Source organism: Amblyomma americanum, chromosome 4, assembly GCF_052857255.1.
Source record: "Amblyomma americanum isolate KBUSLIRL-KWMA chromosome 4, ASM5285725v1, whole genome shotgun sequence".
Classification (NCBI taxonomy): domain Eukaryota; kingdom Metazoa; phylum Arthropoda; class Arachnida; order Ixodida; family Ixodidae; genus Amblyomma; species Amblyomma americanum.
The window spans coordinates 76,636,206-76,658,306 of NC_135500.1; the positions used below are offsets into that span (position 1 = coordinate 76,636,206).

Consider the following 22,101-nt stretch of genomic DNA (forward strand, 5'->3'; position numbering starts at 1 on the left):
CAGCCTAGATCGCAAGGTCGAGTCGACAAGCCGAAAAGGGACGTTTCGTCGTTTGAGATGCTTGCAAACATTGCGGACGATGACCGCTCTCCCGCCGCTCTACTCGGCACGCCGTCTTCCACCGGAAACAAGGCCCCATTTGCTCCCCCAACATAAACACGACAGCTGGGGAAGATAACTGTCGCTCGTTCGTTCGCTCGCTGCGGCGGCGGCGTCTTTCAGACCTCCGCTCTCTCGGGTCCCATAATCCAACTGTGCGACGCTTGCTAATTGTAACCAGCTGACACCTGAGTCCGCTCCGCGTGGTCCTTGGCGGCAAGCGTAGGAGCGATCACCATCGCGTTGCTCGGAGCCACCCCGAAGAAGCATTAGTGTTGGCTGCCAGCAGGCTAGACTTTCTGTCGCCGTTGCTAATGCAGACGTGCTGTCGCCGTTCGTAACAGACGGAAGCCAAATTTAACGTGGGAGAGAAAGCCTGTTGTTTCTAGGAACGGTTGCATGGGGCTGAGAATGACATGCTTGAGCTTTCCCACACAGCTCGTTAAGAGATGGGGCGCAAATTTTGAAGGGTTAGGGGTTTGCCCGGTTTCAGTATGAATCACATGCTGACATGGGTCCAGGCTTATGGGAGCGTACATGCCGCCAGTGGTTATTAAAGAGCTCCGTGAGTTCCCGGAGCGAGACCGTTCAGATTGAGTAGTGTCGTGTGCGTTATGCTGTCCGGCCCCGGCGCTGTAGAGCAGCGAGTACCGAGAGTGCTTAGTGGACTTCATTTATGGTGATGTCGGCATCAAGTTGTTACGTCGAGATAGATTGGGTAGATCTACTGAACGAAGGGATGTGGGTTTATAGGTGTTCTATAGTTGGCCAATTACCTCGGTGCCCTTTTGGAGCTCTAACTGTATTAGACGTTGTGTGTTTACTTGTGTCTGAGATTTAATGGTGTTTGGATCTCAGAGAGTTCGTAAGAGCGCCCACAAGCCTTTAGTGTTTAATGCGCCTTTGAGGACGTTACAAAAGGTTGCCTAGTTTGCTTTGGCTAGCGCGTTCACGTATTCTTCTGTCTCACGAGTGAGAGCGGCTATGCGGAGTCTCAATATACTATTGTGTCGCTGGTGACGCCAGCGCTTGAGAAGTCCCTGTCGGGCCTCCCATAGATGAGCCTGATGCGGATCAACCTGCGGTGCCGTAGGAGTATCTTTAATGCGTTTGATGTTCGCCCCTATGGCCTCCACCAGATGGTCTGTCCAATCGGTGACTGTACGGGAACAGTTGAGACGGCTGCCAAGTATGAGCGCAATTAATCCCAGTCAGTAAGAAGCTGTGCGCAAGGGTTGGAAATCTTGGAATCGTAAGCGATTGCAGTGGGGACTAGAAAGTGGTCACTCCGAAGGCTGTCTTGGAGCACCATGCGAGATTTAACAAATATGTTTGGTGTGGCGCCCATGTTTTGCCTGCATTTTCCCCTATTTTCGTATAATTACGTCTTTCCGTGCAGTTCGATCGTGTCACAATAGTAGAGTGGTTAGATGTGTCGCAGACAATGCAGTGCTTTTTGCAATCGACATGTCGTGGTGAAGGATTGCTTATGCCGCAATTGTAGCATCCTTTTTGTGGAGTGGGGAAAATGTCAGCACGGTGTCCTGTTTTCAGGCATCATCCGCAGACCTGTATCACTGGTCGGAATGGTTTGCACCTGTATGGTTTGCTGAGGTAGAGAAACCGCGGTATTGCTTTGCCTTCAAATGTATATAGACATGTCCCCTTTGTGCCGAAAGGCCTCGCTTGAATGATGTTTATTTGTTGAGGATATGTTTCCGTGCAGTTTAGCCACTCCTCTTCTGTTGCTATTGGTAAGGCGTCGATAATGATGCCTTTACATAGATTGTCCGGTGAGGCTGCATAAGCATTCATTGAATATTCCTTTCCTCCTAGATTGATTGCCTGGATGTTGCATATCTGTTCAGGGAGGTCCGGATCCGGGGTGCTCAGAATAGCGATGTTTTGTTCCAACTTGACTCTGACCCTGGCATCGTTAATTGGCGGTTGAGCTCGAATTGCAAAGCGGCAAGTAGTGACCTACCGGAGTTGTTCTGCAGCGTCACCACTCCGCATAGACGTATTACCACCTTGTAATCATCATGAGGCAGCCTCGGTAATTTGACGGGGCGCGCCGGTCGGGGTCTTCCTGCAGGCTTGTGTGCTTCTGCGTCATGCAGTGACAGGTTCGAATTGTTTTTTTCGTCATCCTGAACCATGGCGTGGCCTTAGGATAGGCTTCAGTCATGTCTCGTGTAGTCCAGTTGGAGTACGAGTTGGAGTACGGGTCCTCCTGCGGCGTCTCGTGCGGTAGGCCACCCTCCGGTTCGTGGATGTTAGAAATTCCGGGTGTGGAGTCCACGGTTTCCATGTCGGCAAGTTCGTGGCATCACTCTGTTGTCGTGGGCAGCGAGGAAGACCCGCTGTGGCTAGATGGGAAGGCAGCGGCGTTGGCAATATCATGCGTTGACGTGGAACGCCGCTGCACCGTGCGCCGTCGAGATGGCGTTAGGCTTAGTGCTGCGACTCCGCCTCGGAGGTCTTCGTAAGCCGCCTGCGCAAATATAAAGCGTGCTCACAGGCAAATAAGTCCTGGTAAAGGTCCCTGAGTTGCTTTGGGACGTAAAACCACCATAAACCAATTCAGCGTGCACGAATGCCTGAGGTAGGAATTTCGGGCACTATGAAGGGTAATTGGGAGAATAAAGCAGGAAGTTCGCAGTGCTCATGGGAAGCGCGTCCGTTCCGCTCGCTTCCCTCCTACTGACGAGATATCTAGGCCGGGTTTGTCACCTAACTGGGGAGATCTGAGAACACCAGTGAGGCTGACTATTACGATAATGATGCAAGGTCTCTCCTAATACCACCAAAAAAGCTTGGTTTTGCACCCGAGTAACCTAGCCAGAACGCCTTTCATTTGTCAAGGTTAAGAGACGCACTCGAACTATCACAAAAGTGCTGAGTTAACGCTAAACCTCAGGCACACTCTTTTTGCCAGACAAAAAAGGGCAACGCCATCAACATAAGCAAAAATCTTAATTTCACATTGCGGTAGTGAGAAGCCACGAATAGCATGCTGCATTCTTGATCGCACTGCGACATAGGGGCTCAAGATATACAGCGAATAACAAAGGCGATAACGGGTAGCCCTCTCAAATAGATGATTTAGTCGAATAGCTTTGGTAAACTTTTGATAAACAGTCAGCCTTATAGTTGCCGCTTTATAACATAGTTCTATGCCTTTAAGCAAGGCATCACCAATATTTGCACTCTCCAATATAGCAAGCAAAATATCGTCACGCACCTTATCAAGAGCTTTTGCCAGATCAGTCTGAATAATGACCCCTTTACTGACCTCATCTGACACTGCTTCTAACACGGGACATGTGATATGGATATGGTTTCGGTTACTGCGGCCTTTAATCACGCACACTCGGTGCGGCCCTAATAGATCTAATGCCCACAGCTGGAGACGAGAAGAAAGAACCTTCGCAAATATCTTATAATCCACGTTGCATAAGGATATCGAACGATCGCCTTCAACAGTTTTCAACCACTCCCATACACGCCTCGTGTTCAACTGCACCATACTCTTGCGCTGTGGATTGCAGGGCGTCGTCTTCATCAACTTTCATCGAATCCGCCCCGCGTAAATGCCCGCTCACTTTCGTGTTCTACGTAGCACAAATCCGAGCTTTCGCACCGATTCGAATGTAGTAAACTTTCACTGTCGTTTCGGAAATTATAAAATATGAGTGGGGCCCACCCCAGAAATCTGACCTTGGCCGACTGTGACCATAACCGATGCCCTTCCTTAATTAAGTGCGCCCGACGCCGCGGTGGCTCAGTGCTTATGCTGCTCGGCTGCTGACCCGTAAGAAGCGGGTTCGATCCCGGCTGCGGCGGTCGAATTTCGATGGAGGCGAAACTCTAGAGACCCGTTTACTGTGCTATGTCAGTGCACGCTAAAGAACCCGAGGTGACAGAAATATCCGGAGGCCTTCACTACGGCGCCCCTCATAGCCTGAGTCGCTTTGGGACGTAAAACCATCATAAACCAATTAAGCGTTCCCGAAAAGAAGGCTGCCTCCATATTTGGCCCTTGGCATTGCCAGATTGCTATCGTTCGACCTTTGTGTAAAACCGTGGTTGAACACTGCCTTTTTTTCCTCTACTTCCCAATCAATTATCTTTCAAGTAAAAAATGATCACACTTCTTTTTCCCCGTCGATAACTACTGCAAATAAAATTAAAAACTATTTTCCTGGGTTTCTATGAATATTAGCTTCTTTTATGTTTATTAATATTACGGGAGGTGTCTGAGCAGCAGGCTCGACAGGCCGCAGTCAGGGAGCACACAAACATCAGGTCACCCCAGCAGTAGCTCCAGCGTCCTCGACGTAGTCAATAGCACCGCGACAGAACAACGTCCTCTTCGACTCGACACTTGCATAAAGATGATGTCAAACCGCTTGACTTGATATTGCGTGAAAGGGCAAGGTGAAGCGAAAATAAAGGAACACAAACAGCAAGTGTAACGTATTCTTTGTCTTTGGCGTTGGTAGAGCATTATTTTGTCATTTTTTTCGAAATTAACCTCTGTCTCTGCATCTGTATTATGTCTCCGTCCGATCAGTTTTTGCACCGTTTAATTCTACACAACATTGCAGCACCAAGTCATCAAAGTGTCATTGTAAATAAATTGCAAGCACGTAGACCTGGTACTTTTCTAGCAATACAAAGAATGACAGAATACATTGAAGAGCTGACGACTTTTAAATATGGTCTGCACTCTGTGGCTATTTGATATGTTCGCCGAAATGTTGGCTGCAGCTGTAGCTCGAGAAGCGAAGGTCCAGGCACCTGCACATTGATTCACCATGAGACTTTTATACTACGTGTCTGCCGTCTCTCTTCGGCCACCGGTGTGCATAATGAGCGTGCAGTGGTCACGCCTCAGAGCTGTCGCCCTAGCCCTTGCGCAGCAGCTCCCGCACGACGCGCGTCAGCGGGTATCCGCCGGGAAGTTCGGGGTCCCGGCACGTGTCGTACAGGTCGGCCTTTTCGATGCGGTCCACGAGCCAGCCGAAACGGGCCCGCTTGTAACGGGCGGACACGTAGTCCACCTGCGAATATGCATGCGCCATCCGTTGCCATATTCCCAAACCCGATGGCATGAAGCAGCAGTTCTCTCTTGTATCTAAACGCGGCGTCCTTTAGAGGAAAATACAACGTATGATTCGTGAAAAAAAAAGACCACATAACCCTTCTGTGCCATCCGTTATATTTTCCGTAGTGGAAGCGCCATGAATAATCAACTAATCAGGACCAGCAACGTAGCGAAGTGTAACCAAAAGCAGTTCTATAAATTTCAGTTATTACCTAAAAGTAATTTTCCCCTCGATTTGCGTTATTCAGCCTTAGCCAGCGAGCAGTTTCACCCGTCTAATTTTTCATAGCTTGCAGAAATAGATACTTCCACACAGAAATATCGTGGTTTTTCTTTCATCGGATCATATACATGAGCTCGACACGGTGAAAATCCATGCTTGCAAGGCGGACGGGTCACAAAAATTACTCGGCTATGCAGCACACCACGGCGTCCAGGGAACTGGCCCGACTGCGTAGCGCCCAAACTGCTTCAGCGTGCGTGTACGCAAGACAAGTCGGGATGGCGGTGCTCTATTCTGAGGCGATTTGCCGAGAGGATAAGCCGTCTCAAACGCCTACGATATTTGCCAGCAGTGAGGAAAGAGGCGCCTCTGTGCGATATGAACATGCCCGGTGCACTACGCAGCTTGGCGTCCCGGTTAGCTCCGTTGGTAGGGCGAGAGCTCCGGTGAAGCAGTAGTCTCGAGCTCGAAACCCGGAACAGGACGAATTTTCTTTAACTACCAGATTTCTGGGAAAACTGTATAGCTTTCCTTTCTAGCCTTAGGGCTGCTCTTGGGTAGATGCCAATGAGTAATTACTCGGTTATTATAAATCTACTCCACTTCGGCGGATTTTCTTCTAAACATTTGACCAACGCTGCTCTAAGCATAGACAAGCATAGACAGCTAGCATAGGCTCTCGGTTCACTGTTTCTAGACGGTCCCAATTCTTCAGGGTAATTCGACCGAACTTAGTTCGATGAAGAAGTCGAAGCTGTAAACAAAGCGCACTTGTTCACGGGCCATATGAGAGCATACACCCCCCAGCTTACTGAACCGTGCACCGAAACAGATGGGTGTGCCAGTGGCCTTTTGCTATGCAGAATACACCCAAAGCACTGCAGAGCCAGAACCTCCCTGTTTAACTCCTAGCACTCGCATCGACGAGGCAAAGTGAGTTCTTGAGCGTTCAGTGAGTGCTGTATAGGGTTTCTGAAATTCCGCATCGTCCCCATCGGTTCGAGATAGACAAACTTTTTCTGTTAAGCGGAGAGCGTGTTGTTGATTGAAGCGCATCACTGCGAGGACTTTTCCAGAGGTCCAGAATGGACTGACGGCCTGCCTCTTGGAAGCTAAGATTCGTATGTGCTTACCAAACTGCCACATCGTCTGCATACATCACAGAAAACATACCCGGAACAGTAGCCAACTACCATGCCAAGATAAGAAGTGTCATGTTAAAGAAGTAAAGAAGAAGCACATCATGCCAAATACGACATATTCCAGAAAATGCAAAACTTTTGCCACCCAGTATTCTAAATGGTCTTCTAGAAGATCATCTGAGGACCCTACCTACAGATATAGCAATAGACACTGATGCATCGCAATGCAATGAAAAAGCAGGTGTGGGAATATTTTGCTCGCATTTAGACTGGTCCTTTTCACTGCGCCTTCCAGATTTCACCCCTATTTTTCAAGCAGAGTTTCTTGCAGTTGTACTTGCTCTACGCAAGCTAGACCCCTCTATTACAGCAGTTGCAGTAATTACTGATTCTTTATCTTTGTGTTCGTCCCTCGCTGCACATGTTGACGGTCCCATTTTAACAACTTTCTTATCTCTACTTCCTCCACAATTGAGCCTTGTTGCATAAAAAAGGAACCAGCGAAAATAGACGCAAGACAAGAACAAAGGAGGCACACACCACAACGCTGGACTTACAAATGATTTATTGCGATGAAGAATCGCTCATTTTAAAGGCATTTCCGGCCTGTGCACCCACCCTACAGACAATACACTTCGCGCACCACATGATGACATGCCTACTATAACGATAAAAACTTGTACTCCTTTTCAGTGATAATCACAGACGGCTCGCTGACGCATTTCTGCTTATTCTTTCTGATCATGAATGCCTCCAATAGCTCACGCTCACGTTTAGATTTCCCCCGCCCGATAATGCTGGCAATGTGAAAACTAGGAGAACATTTACAGTCCTTTAAATGTAAGGCTACAGTGCTGCCTGTGCCTGTGCCCAAATCTAGCCTTACATGTAAAGGACTGCAAATGTTCTCCTAGTTTTCACATTGCCAGCATTATCGGGCGGGGGAAATCTAAACGTGAGCGTGAGCTATTGGAGGCATTCATGATCAGAAAGAATAAGCAGAAATGCGTCAGCGAGCCGTCTGTGATTATCACTGAAAAGGAGTACAAGTTTTTATCGTTATAGTAGGCATGTCATCATGTGGTGCGCGAAGTGTAGTGTCTGTAGGGTGGGTGCGCAGGCAGAAAATTTCTTTAAAATGAGCGATTCTTCATCGCAATATATCATTTGTAAGTCCAGCGTTGTGGTGTGTGCCTGCTTTGTTCTTGTCTTGCGTCTATTTTCGCTGGTTCCTTTTTTATGCAATATGAACCAACTAGCCCAGCAGTTTGCACTCTTGAGCCTTGTTCATTTAGTATGGGTTCCCGGTCACAGCAGTGTGACAGTAAATGAGATTGCTGATAATCTCGCAAAGGCTTCCCTCAGCGGCCCCGTGTTGCCAATCATCCCGGCTACAGCCTATATTACATCATCTAGATTTCGGCGACGTGCGTTTTTAAGCACGCAAGACACATCATTTTTAACATCAGCGGATTATGAGCACCTTAAATATTATTGCAACAGGAAAATTTGTTGCTCTCGGCAGCTTGAAGTATCACTGACGAGGCTGCGCTGCCGCATCCCCCCTCTAAATTTCTATTTACACAAGTCGGGCTTGGCGCTCTCTCCCCTTTGTGCATTTTGCCGTGAGCCTGAATCTATTGACCATTTTTGGCTGTATTGTCGCCGATTCAACTCTCTGAGAAAAAGGTTGCTGGAGGAGTCCTTGCAGCATCTTGGCCTTAGGTTGAGCAGCCCGCTCTTGCTATCATTTGGCGCCACCACCTTTGGGTTCAGCCAGAGATCTGTTTGTACCGCTGTTCTAACTTTCCTGATAGAATCTCACCGACTGCCTCTCTAAGTGTTCCAACCTTTTCTTTTCTATCAATTATTACATTTTGACTAAATTATTAATATTTTTTCCCTCTCTTTATTATTATTCTTAAAACTTTAAAATCAAAACACTCATCCCTTTTCTGTTCATGACGAAAAATTCACCGGTGTTGCGCTCCCACGTGCTTTTCCTTTTTGTTAACTGCGTTCAGGTGAATAGCCACCCGATTTTTGGCCGATCCCCCAGTGTGGGTATGTGCCATCTTTTGACAGGCTAACAACAACAACAACATATCTAGGACTTAACACAGAATAATACTTCGTACTCTCACGTAACGACAGTATCTATGAAGGCTAATCGTACTCTCGGCTTTCTCATGCGAAATCTGAAATTGCCCCCCCCCCCGTCCTTAAAAACCGTGGCTTCAAAATCTCTTGTAAGCACCAAGCTAGAATATGCATGCTAAGTTTGGGACCCTCATCAGACTAACCTTAACAGTCCCGTTGAATCTACACAAAACAGCGCAGCTCGATTTATCTTCCATGACTATTCTTCGTATACTGGTGTCGCAGCACTAAAAACTGATGCAAATCTTGCGAATCTAGAAATACGACGTAAAATATTCAGGCTCATTATCATAAATGCTGTCAGTTTTGAACTGATAACACCGTTATATCTTCTGCTCACCGCTCACCACCATTCCTCCCGCACCAGTTATAAGCGCCCACATCACCGCATCTTCACTCGTTTTTTGTGCAAACAGCAAAAGAGTAAAATGCCCTGCGTGAAGAAGCGGTAAACCACTCCGGCGCAACGAATTTCAGGACCGCAATTGAAAACTTTCTTCTGTGAAACCGCCCGCCACTCACGTAAAACCCCAGCTCAGGGGCATTTCAGGAGTAAATAAATAAATAAATAAATAAATAAATAAATAAATAAATAAATAAATAAAGAAATAGGTATCTCCGCAGGTGTCTGTGCTCGACCTGGTTGACTTCGGACTGTCCTCGCCGCTGCTGCCGTCGTCCCAGTTTCTTTCAATAAATCCCTGCCTTATAAACACTACAACAACCAGCACAAAACCGTGAGGTAGACCCTTCTTTACCACGAAGTGTACAGTGCGTTCTTTGCCGATGCTAATTAACTTTATTGCATGTCTGTGTTAGTGCACGCTAACGAACGCTGAGTGGTACAAATTAGTCCGGAACCTTCCATTACGGCACTTCTTTTTTTTTTACTCGTTTACCCAGTCCTTGAAGGCAGGTTTGAGGTCTGCAGTGAGATGTGAGACAGCTAGTTCTCCTCTCCTTTTTCTCTATATACGCGGAGAATCAGACAGGCGGAGACTCAGGATGGTGGGTGTAAAAATTAATACGCAGGAAAGTAAAGTAATATTCAATGGTCTCGTAAGGAAAGAGCTGTTTACAACTCGTGGCGAGGTGCTGGAAAGGGTAAGATAATACGTTTAGGGCAGGTAGTGACCACTGACCGGAATCATGAGAGGGAAACAGCTAGAATAATAAAAATGGGTGGAGCAGATAGGGAAGGTTCTCTCAGATACTGGATGACAGTTTACCAATATCTCTCAGGAGACAAGTATACAACAGCAGTACCTTACCGGTACAGAAACGGAGCAGAAATGTGGAGGCATACGAAAAGGGTTCAGCTAAAGGTAAGGACAACGCTGCGAGCTACGTAAAGAAAGATGATATGTGTGACGTTAAGAGACAGGGAGGGGGTCAGGTACCAAACACGAAAAAATGACATCCTACTTGAGATGAAGTGGAAGAATTGGACTTGGGCATGGCATGTAATGCGAAGGCAAGACAACCGCTGCTCCTTAAAGGTCACAGACTGGATTGCAAGGGAAGGAAAGAGTAGTAGGAGGCGGCAGAAAGTTAGGTGGTCAGATGAGATTAAGTTTGCCTGGAGATGGTGGCCACAGCTGGACCAGGACAGCGTTAATTGCAGAGATATGGGAGGGGTCCTTGTCGTGCTGTGGGAGTAGCCAGGCTGATGATGATGGTGGAAAATCAGAAATAGCCTTCTTCGCCACTTCTGGCGCAAAACGACTTTCCGACTGTCCCCATGCGATACAATCATTGCCCACGGGGTCCGGCGATTGTATGGCTGACTTGCATGTAATGGAAGGTGCGCCAGATCGACCCTTACATAGACGATGGGCCAAGAGACGCCCACCAGTCCAGGCATCCCTGGTGGGTGAGGCACTTCTCATGACTGCGTGCCACAGCTGTTAGCCGATGTAACATGTCTCGGCGTTCCGCCCACGATAGGCATTGATTTACCGCTATTTTCTCACGTCGAGGCGTTGCCCACAACAGGAGGAGGTCGGCTTTCCTCCACCCAACTCTTCCGAGTGGCATTTCAAAGAGTTTCCCACAGAGCTTGTCGTCCCGATGGAGCTGTTAAGATGAAGTCACTTAGGATCTTCTGGAACAAAAGTATCATTCCGCGAGCAGCAACAGAATAAAGAGAGGAGCGAAAAATCCAGATTCAGGCCAAAAAGCCGGAGAAAATATCGCTGCCCCAACAGTCCAGTTCTCAGTCCCAGGATATAGGTTGCGTGCGAAGCCACCAACACGTCGTTTGTGGAGGGATAGATCAAGAACTCTGCCTCAGAAAATGTATTCAGCACTTAACTGCACCACGCACTGAAAGACAGACAGCCCGAAATCTGATGAGGCGCATTATTTTTGCTGCCGACCAGTAATACACATCTCGGATACGTGCGACGAAGGTGAGCTATGCAACCCAGCCGCAGACGAGGAGCTCTGCCAATCAGTGAATGCGCGTAGTACGGCCCAATAATCATGTAAGTGTGAGAGAGGCAAATTAGCACGGCCATTACCACTTGTCAGGTGTTGCACTAAAGACGCCAGTGAAACTTCAGTCTGGGGATGGCAAGTGGCTGCGTATACCGAGGGTGTTTACAGGTGGTATCGATGCAGTCCTGTAACGGCAGTCTCAGAGAGTCGGGCACGCGTGAGCGATAAAGCCAAAGAGCGGCTGCAGGGCAATTGCCTCTTCAAGAACTAAATCCCACGGAGCAGTTTGCCTATGCGCAGTTGATGGTGGATCTCCCCTACCCTGCTGGTTGAGCCCCGGCATTTACACTGCAGCGCATATCAGTGTCGCAACAATTCCATAGTTCCGAATACACATTGCCACAAAGCTTTATAATGTTTTTTTGTGTTTTGCTATCTCGAAACTTAGCTCTAAATTGAGCGTGGCCGAGAGCGGCGATGAGCACGCTTATTATTGTCGCTGCCGCCGAGTTGCTCTATTCTTTGAGGGTGCAAGTGAGCCCAACTAAATGTTCATTCTCATCCCACACCCGCGTACTCGTCTTTTCGCGGCGTTGTCAGCACCTCGTGACATCTGGTGGGGGTGCTCGATCGCGGACCTGCTATAACACTGAAGATGGAGACTGGTGCACTGCCAACGGCCATTGGGTTTCGCCAGTACCGTGAGGTGTCTACGTTCCAAGGACTACGCACGGAAACGTCGAAGAGTGCTTGGACCTGTTCGAGCGAGTGTCCTTTCTTCATTCCTGAGTCAAGACTAGTAAGCTAGAAAAATCATCTTGTGACTTAAAGCCCCAGCAGGTTCGTGTTACTAGAATCATGAGAGTTCTGTGATGACGTAGTGCTTTGAAGAAAGAACTCCTGAGAACGTTCGCGAGTATCCTTCGCAAGAAAATTGCTGATGTTTTGCTCCTGTCCCGAAAACCAGCATGCACCCTAACGAGACAGTGATCCCTACGTCAGTGTGATGGTGCGGCTTCTTCGCCTTGCGGATACACAGCTGACTTAACAAAACAAAGTCAGCTTCCTAATGCGAGGCATCAAAGAGAAGTTTTAGCCAGACGAATGCGGAAGGCACCAAAAACAGTGGTCGAATTTGCCAAAGAAGGATCGGCAGTGAGAAAACTTTGAAAGCAAGAGCTAACCAGTATCAGTGAGACTTGGCACTTACTATAAAAGACATATAAAAGCAATCAAAACAACAGCAATGACATTCGAAAAACCGTCCAAAAAATCGGTTAAGAACTGTACCGTCTTGTGCTGTCTCCAGCACAGTCTCACCTAGCGACACCTGCGGACATCGCCTACGAGGAAGCACAGGAAGCTTTTGGAGTCCCGCAGAAAATGACCACAGCCTCTAGCAGTGATCTACGCTGAAGAAGTACGCGGTCCTAAGCCACGAAGAGATCTCCCAAGCCCTCGACGACATGAACCTGCTAAGCTAGAACGTCGTTCTGTACCAACCACCAGACATGCATACGAGCGACGTTCAAACCCCAGGAAGTGCGACGCCTGGAGAGCTAATGCAAATCGTCCAATGTGCTTTCACTGCAATGAAACTGCCCATATCTTGAGACAATGCCCATACAAGTGCAAGTGTTTCGCGATTTCTTCTACGACGCACCGTAATCGCGACCCGGACAGGCACCAAGTAAAGTCGAAGACTACTTGCGCCACATTCAGTATGCACCAAGCCTCTCGTCGAGATCTCTATCACCTTTACTTTCCCACTTCGCATCGCCAAGCCAAGCTTATGCAGCGGCTACTCCCCCCCCCCCCCCCCGTAGGAAAAGCCCCCGTAGGAGAAACTAAACAAAGCAATCTTTTGAGGTAAGGTTACTTCCCAGCGAAGCGACGAAAATCTTCCAGCGAAGACGACGCCATGTGCGAAGGCCGCAACATGACCCAGCTAAGCTACTGCGACGTCACACAGTATTCTCAGGACCACGCCCCATTACGGCTCTAACAAAAGAGCAAGAGGTGACCCGACGCCGAGAACGGCGTACAACACGACAGCAATACCTCTCAACCAGGAGGTAGCTTTAGCTTACACGGGAGCAGACTAATCCATGATAATTGGATCCTTTGTCTGGCAGCTCAAGAAAGTGACAATCGCATGGGATGGCCCACAAATCCACACCACTAGAGGACACCTCATTATGCCATCGGGACGGTGCACCGCGAAAGTAAAGGTCAACAGACACACATAGCTTGGCAGCTTTCTAGATCCGCAGCAGTGTTCCCGCGGCCGAACCTTGGACATCGAGTTTCTGTCCGAAAATCAACGGTCATCGGCTTCTCATCCAATCTCACTACACTTTCGTCGGACAAAAGCATACCTTTGAAGACAAATCTGAAACATCACGGGGCCCTGAGGGTCCTCGATAGCGTCCAACCCCGCTGAAGCTCGTTCGTCTCCTTGTGAACAGGGGATACCGAGAACATAGAAGGTATCATCGAGGGAAGCACGCAGTTGCTTTTAAATTGAGAACTCCGTATTGCAAGAGAAATCGCCTGCTTCTGGAATGGGCAAGCGGAGGTGCTGGTGACAAACTTTAGTGCAAAATACCGCCGCCTCATCAAGAGCTCGATCATCGCCTTCTTGGAAGACACTGCTAAGCAGAACAACGCATTCACTCTATCATACCCGTCGTAATCATCCAAACCTCGGAGCCGACTTTCGACATTAACCCAGCCCTGCACCAGCGCAGAACAGAACTTCTGGAGAGCGACTTTTCCTCTTCTTCATAAAAAGTTTGGTGAATTCCTATTTCCAAACCTTGAATTACTGCCGATCATAACGCCCAATTTCTCTTTGAAAGTTTATGCTGTGAGTCGCCGCAAAAATGCAAAGCCTTCCGGAAAGAAGGGGAGGAAATGCGCCGTGACGACGTTACCCAGCCATCAAAGAGCCTTTGGGCGGCACCAGTCGCCCTCAGAAAAAAAGACAGACGACAGTATCCTGTTCTGCATCAATTACCGTCGACGCAACTGCCTAACAAAGAGAGACATCTGTCCAGACACAGAATCCGGGATAGGGGGTAAACACTCGAAACCGTCTTTCCGACGTCAAGCACTCCTCGTCCGTGGATCGAAATAGTAGGTATTGGTAAATCAATGTTGATGAAAGGGACGGTGAGCAGACCGCCTTCATCGCACCCGATGGCCTCTATCCACTCAATTTAATGCCTTTTGGGCTATGTTCTGCACTGCAGCGACGCTCCAGTGGGTAACGGACACAGTGCTGCCAGCCACGGAGTGGCAGATTTGTCTAGTATATACTTGGGCGTCGGTGTCTTCACCTCGAACCTTGACGACCACTTTGAAAGCCTTCTAACGATGCTGGAAGCAATCAAGTCGGCAGGATTAGCCTCGAAACCGGAGAAGTGCCACTTCGCTTAGAGGATCTGCTGTTGCCTGCTCACACCTCCAGCAAGGATGGAGTAAGCCCCGATCCAAAAAAATAGCGGCTATACACACATTTCTGAGACTGCACGCGTATTACCGACGATTTGTGAAGAAATTTTTGCGCATTGTCGAACCCTTAACATTCGGGGAAAAATTCTACAGGCTTCGAACGAAGACCCGACAGCTGAGCACCTCTTGTTTTCTTGCACCGTCCACCGGATTCAAGAGAAATATCAGCTGCCAGTGTCGTACGTTACGTGAAAATCTGTCGAGACTGTCAGCGATTAAAGGAGCCAGTGACCCACCGTGCAGGACTTCTGAACTCTGAAGAACGACTATCAAGGCTCTTCCAGAAGATCGGCATGGATCTGCTTAGCCTTTTCACGAAGTCAAAATCTAGAGTAGAGGGATAATCGTGGCGAACTATTTCCTGACCCGCTTAAGGGAACAAAAAGTCCTGCCGAATGGGACAGCAGCAGAAGCGTAGAAATTCTTCATGGAATTCACGCTCCTGCATCAGGGCAGGGGAAAGGCTCATGGTGTAGGTGACGCCAGGCATCTTGTGCTACAACAGACAAGCCACCGAAGGCAACTGCATATCATGCATATCATCCGCAGAGATATTGCCTCGCGAAACGGCTGAACCACGCCATTGCAGGCGTGGTTGTCATATATGCCGACGCGTAACAAAATACCTGGGATGCCCCTACGTCGTCTTTGCCTTCAACACCACAGTGCAGCAGACCATCGAGATTACACCATATGTATTTGTCCACGGCAGAGAGGAAACGGCCACGCTCGACGCCATGCTGCCGAACGCCACCGACGAAACTAACCTCGACGTCACCGCCTACCTCCAGCGCCTGGAAGAAGCCCGGCGGATTGCCCGGCAGCACACTGCAGACCAACAGCAGACCAACGCCCGACACAACAACCTACGCCGACGTGCCACAGAGTACAATCTGGGTGACTACTTTGTCTACACGGACGCGAATTCACCGCCGCGGACTCAGTGAAAAACATTTGCGCCGCTACATTGGCCTGTATGAGGGACTTCGTCGACTTGGAGAACTTGAATTCGAGGTCGTCCGCGACGGATAAACTGCATCCCAGCGACAGCAGGTGTGACTATAAGTGGTGCATATCGGGCGTTTCAAAACTTATTACAAGTGCTCACTGCTAGACTATACTTTGTGTTTTCATTCTCATTGTTTATTTTTCCCACCTTTTTTCCGCTGAAGCATCGTGTCGATGCGTTCCTAAGGAGAGGGGGAATGCAGGAAAGCTTTGTAATAGTTGTTTATGCCGGATATCGCCGTCACGCGCCTTTGTGATGAGAGATGATACAAGATTTATCTGGAATGTTTGTAGCCTGGAGCAGATATTGCTACGCTCTTAGAGATAAGCGTAGTTTCTTTGCACGACTTTGTCAAAACTTCGTCTGATTTGAATTGACCCCAGCCGAGAGCGGTGGCAATCCTATTCTTCGACAACCGCCGAGCACGCTTATTGCTGTCGCTGCCACCCAGTTTTTCCGATCCTGTGTAGGCACAAGTCAGCCCAACTGCAAGATCATTTTCGTGCTCCGTCAGTATACATCAGTCTGCTCCTCTGCACACGGCATTGTCAACATCACGTGACCATATAGTTACGCAATCTGAAGAAACTTATCTATCGACAGCTGCGTCAGCTGTTGCAGGTGCTTCGCCTCCATGTGAATGGGCCCTACGACGGGCAGATTGGCAGGCTAATCTGTGGCGCCGGGGCAGGCGGTGTGGGTGCATATCACTGGGTCGCCGTAGGTGGAAGAGCCTGACGACGAACGGGTGATCGGGCAAGGAAGGTGCTTCATTCGCTGAGCCACTGCAGACGCCACTGCCAGGCGCAAGTTGCAGGGTGCTCTGTTAAGACGTGCTTTGTTCCGTATCACTACTTCCCTGTACGTTAGCCTCTTGCGCAGAACTCTGCAACAGTTTGTGTAACAGTATCCTCTCAGGAAGGCTTCAGCAGTGTAGATCGGTTGATGTAAGCACGTCATCATTTGAGCACTGCGCTTGTCGCATCGGATGAAAGCCCTTAGAGCGCATGCATCGCTTTTGTTTGGCGCGTCACGTTACCGAACATTACGCCCTCTGAAGGAATATCCGGTGAAGCGACGTGCCATCTTTGAACGCAATGTCGTGATTATCCCTGCGACAAAGGCCGCATTGATAGTGTGGAAGTCTTGATATAGGCGTCTGCAGCATACGGACAACATGCTTGCGTCTGTCCACGGTGAAAGTGCCGCTAGCAGTGAACAACTCATGGCTTGTATTAGCGGTGCAGAAGGATGCCACTAAAATACATCACGCAAGTTGGAGCATTAACCCGCCGCGGAGGCTCAGTGGTTAGGGCACTCGGCTACTAATCCGGAGTTCCCGGGTTCGAACCCGACCACGGCGGCCGCGTTTTTATCGAGGCAAAGCACTAAGGCGCCCGTGTGCTGTGCGATGCCAGTGCACGTTAAAGATAATAATAATAATAATAATAATATAATAATAATATTAATTGGTTTTTGGGGGAAAGGAAATGGCGCAGTATCTGTCTCATATATCATTGGACACCTGAACCGCGCCGTAAGGGAAGGGATAAAGGAGGGAGTGAAAGAAGAAAGGAAGAATGAGGTCCCGTAGTGGAGGGCTCCGGAATAATTTCGACCACCTGGGGATCTTTAACGTGCACTGACATCGCACAGAACACGGGCGCCTTAAGCGTTTTTCCTCCATAAAAACGCAGCCGCCGCGGTCGGGTTCGAACCCGGGAACTCCGGATCAGTAGTCGAGTGCCCTAACCACTGAGCCACCGCGGCGGGGAGTTAAAGATCCCCAGGTGGTCGAAATTATTCCGCAGCCCTCCACTATGGCACCTCTAATTCTTCCTTTCTTTTTTCGCTCCCTCATTTATCCCTTCCCTTACGGCGCGGTTCAGGTGTCCGCCAATATATGAGACAGATACTGCGCCATTTCCTTTCCCCCAAAACCAATTATTTTTATTATTATTAAGTTGGAACAGGCAGGGGTCGCTGGAGCGTGACAACTCGCATGTTCTGAGGCCAAATAGCCAGCTTCCATCAAGTTACGCTTTGGACATTCCAACATAGCAGCAAGATGTTTCGTTGCCACGGCTGATCTTAAAAACGATGCAGGAATTTTGTTGGTAATGGCCGCAACGGTACACGTCAGATCAAGTGACCTGAGAAGACCTGTGTGGCCGGATTAATACTCCCAGTATTCTGTCCGCAGTGTAAGGTGCGTTTAGCCATAAAGACGTGTTAACTTAATGACTGCAATTATGGTAAGCAAGGTCGTGGAGAAGGTGCACAGGGAAGCGCGATCGCCGCTAGCGTGCTCTAGACAAATATGTGTGTGTCTGTACTCCGTGCACGATCGGCAGCAAATGTTTAAACGATGCGTTTCTGGACAAAAATGTTTTGGGACAGCTTTTTGTGCAATAGCGTCAAAACGAACATTTAGTGTAGCCGTCTCTATAAAAAATGCAGTGATGATTCAGTGTGTATATTTTCTGAGAGCCTGGGATATACAGGGTCTGCCCTGAAAATAAAGGGACAAGTCTCGGTACTGCGCGTATGTGCACTTGATTGAGAAACCGGCGGGGGGGGGGGGGGGGGGGCGAAGGCGGAGAAACCTCTAACTTCAATATGCAACGAGCTCGGCTAGGCTGCGAACAGGCGAAGCGAGTGAATGTGCTTAAGAGTGTACCACTGTTTCGTCGCTGCATTACGGAAACAATGGAGCGAACACTACAACAGCGCTATGCCCTAATGTTTTTTCTTATGCTCAAGAATTCCGCTTTCGCAACATTCGGCATGAGAAAGGCTGCATATGACAACGATGCAAAGTGCAGATTGAGTGTTCAAACGGCAAAAAGCCTTTACAGACGGCCGAGAAGGCGCCCACAACGAGCAATGGTGCGGCTGCCCGTTCACGACGGTTATGGACGCTAATGCTGATTGTGTGCGTGTTTCTGAGCGATTGGCGTTTAAGTGCACGTATGATTAAAGAATAATAATAATAATAATAATAATAATAGTAATAATAATAATAATAATAATAATAATAATAATAATAATAATAATAATAATAATAATAATAATAATAATAATAATAATAATAATAATAATAATAATAATAATTGGTTTTTGAGGGAAATGAAATGGCGCAGTATCTGTCTCATATATCGTTGGACACCTGAACCGCGCCGTAAGGGAAGGAATAAAGGAAGGAGTGAAAGAAGAAAGGAAGAAGAGGTGCCGTAGTGGAGGGCTCCGGAATAATTTCGACCACCTTGGGATCTTTAACGTGCACTGGCATCGCAGAGCGCACGGGCGCCTTGGCGTTTTTCCTCCATAAAAACGCAGCCGCCGCGGTCGGGTTAAGGACCAGAAAAACGCAAGCTCGTGAAGCTTCGAACAGTTTTGCAGATTGAGACCCGAATGTCTGTTTCTGCCGAATTGTTGCAGCGAGTCAACAATGATGAAAACTTTTTAACGCAAGTTTTTACTGGAGATGAAACATGGGTGCTTCAGTATCATCCAGAAACCAAAAGACAGAACGCGCAGCGTGACACCAGGGTGGCCGCTGCGCTTTCTGTCTAACTCGCTCAGAGTGGCACAACATGAAGGCGCGGATGTCGAAATATAAAGTGAAATTCATGTTGCTCGCTTCCATGATGGCAAAAGAATAATCCTCCATAATGGATTTGTTCCGTCGGAGACGGCGGTGAGTGCGTTTCTACGTGCAAGTCTTCCATGGACTGAGAAAACGCTCCTTGCGCTTGTGACGAAAGATCGCGGCATCATAGGTTCTGCTCCATGGCAACGTTCCGGCGCACACTGCGCTCAGTGTCAGGGAGTTTTTAACTGTACTGCGCATATTTACGCTTCCCCGACCGCCATGCAGCCCCGACGTCTCTCCCTGTGACTTCTTCCTAAGGACACCGATACGACACCGTGGAATACGACCAAAGGGTCGCAACGAAGGTGCTCAATGATGCTACATAAAAGCACTTCCAAGACGTTTACAAACCCAGGGTAAATAAATGGCTCGGCTCGCGGTGTTGATGCCACAGGTTCTTATTTTGAAGAATATTAGATGTTGTATATACTCTATTATAGTACAGTGTGTTTTTATAAAATAAAGATTTTATGCGTGAAGATTTAGTCAAATAAAGTGTGTTTTTTAGTCTCAGTCTCCTGCATTTGGACAGGCCTTGTATATAAAATGCTTCTTTCCCCTTCACTTTATTTCACGTCGACGGGGGCACAGTTTCAAAATTGGTGTCACCCAATTCCAAACATCGTCTTTTTTTTCCTACACTTTCCGTAAAGGCAAAATTTGTGTTCGCTGTATGCTATAGCAAATAACCGTTATTACATCATTTCGTTACTCAGTTTAATAAACCATTCCAGAATGCTTAGGAAAGTAAATGGTTTCGACTAATAATGTTAAAACAGAAGAGCAGCGCTGTTCCTATGATGAAATAGTTTATGTTATTCTGAACCTGTGAGAGATGCACCATTTATGAAATTTTCCCTTGTTTAGGAAATTTTTGGCCTAAAATTGGGCCTCAGAGAAAGAGAATCTTCACGAGTCTAGAGCAAATTTTCAAAAGTAACATGAAATTAAGGGATTTTTTCAGTTAAACATAGTTTTGGCTAACCCGAAAAACTACGGCCTGAGAAATGCACAGACAAGGCTAACAACAATATGAACGAATAAAGCGAAAAAAAAACAGGATAGAATAGAACAGACAGGAAACACCTAACGACGGAGGAAAGAAAGGCAGATGACGGCAAAAATCTACGCCAGTGAGCAAAATTTTTTCTTGCGACCACCTTCGAAACTTCCGAAATAAAGACAGTCGCTACCGCTACTACCGCGCAGTTTAATGCGCGTCATCTTTTCATGAGAGTCGATTCAAGACTCCGAGATCATGGAATTTCTAAATATCACCTAGGGGTTAAGCTAGCGCCACCGTCTATGCGAGTTTCTGAGAGCACTTCATCCACCTCCTGGAATGCCTGGAAAAGGAGGTTTTGTGTTTGGCTAGGTTAGTGTTGGGCTGCTGCAAACGTGGATTGTGCCTCGAAACTGGCGTGATCTATATTTTATGCCCAACAATAGTCAAGTCAAGTAAGAAGCTTCGTCTTCCCGGAATTCTTGCGCCTCTCCATGATTGATTAAGTGTAGAGCAGCAGCTTTCCCTTTAGTTATAAAAAGCTTCATACAGGGTGTGTCACCAAAGACTTTACACAATTTATAAAAATTGGCCGTGGTTTAACTCTGGTTAGCCCTAGTTGAATTGCGAAAGCTTCGTTTCCTCGGCACGTTGTCTACGCAGCGTCTCATTCTGACGCTCTCGAGAACTCAAACCGGTCTCTTCCGCAACTGGAGTCACTCTGGGACGTGGCAGGACTTCTTTTAGCCGCATCTTCGTTACGACGCTTCTCGGGTACTGCGGCGCGCTGTTCTGGCGTCTCTCTTCCTCGCTTCGTTCTGTCGTTGTTGCGTCCTTTCGCGCTCTCCATAACGACTACAATACACTGAGGCGAAGCGCTTAAACCACGCGAGGCGACGCCTCCTCACCCTCTACCCCAGCGGAGCACACCTGGTGGAGCGAGCGGCGTAGACGGCGGCACTATCTGTTGGAGCGCGGCTGCGGCGTTGCTAGGCAACGGCGGTTCCAGGTCGTTCGTGGGCCACGCGTATGGCATACGGCGCGACGAGCCGCAATGGCTCGCTGGCTGCAGTAGTAAAGCTTTCGCTTTAAAAACAGCTTGTGGAGACCCGCCGCGGTGGCTCAGTGGTTAGCGCACTCGGCTACTGATCCGCAGTTCCCGGGTTCGAACCTGACCACGGCAGCTGCGTCTTTATGGAGGAAAAACGCTAAGGCGCACGTGTGCTGTGCGATGTCAGTGCACGTTAAAGATCCCCAGGGGGTCGAAATTATTCCGGAGCCCTCCACTACGGCTCCTCTTTCTTCCTTTCCTCTTTCACCTCATTGTTTATCCCTTCCCTTACGGCGCGATTCAGGTGTCCGCCGATATGTGAGACAGATACTGCGCCATTTCCTTTCCCCCAAAACCACTGTCAGACGCACTGTCAGCGGTACAGTACAGACTACATCACCCTTGTGTAGAGCGCTAGAGCTGTGCGTACCTGGCTACAAAAGCTGGAATTAAAAAGCAGCCCCTGATTTCTGAGCAAAATGTTCCTGTCTACTTTGTTTGCTGGTCTGTCTGACACTACGTCCGTGCATGTGTTGCCTCTAGACCCTAGAGGCTGCGACAAGATCTGGATTTGTTTGCATCTAAGTGCAGCGGCAGAGCGCTCTCTCTCTCTCTCTCTCTCTCTCTTTATATATATATATATATATATATATATATATATATATATATATATATATATATATATATATATATA

At 48.2% G+C, this 22,101-nt stretch overlaps 1 protein-coding gene across 1 annotated transcript in view; it reads right to left on the bottom strand.

The window, feature by feature from the left end:
- Positions 1-4,884: 4,884 nt before the first annotated feature.
- Positions 4,885-22,101, bottom strand: part of LOC144130190 (uncharacterized) — a 103,965-nt gene continuing 86,748 nt past the window's right edge. Inside the window, exon 9 of the mRNA XM_077664183.1 lies at positions 4,885-5,165. Within this exon, the coding sequence (XP_077520309.1) occupies positions 5,010-5,165 (156 nt within the window). The 3' untranslated portion in view covers positions 4,885-5,009. The remainder of the gene's footprint in view (positions 5,166-22,101) is intronic.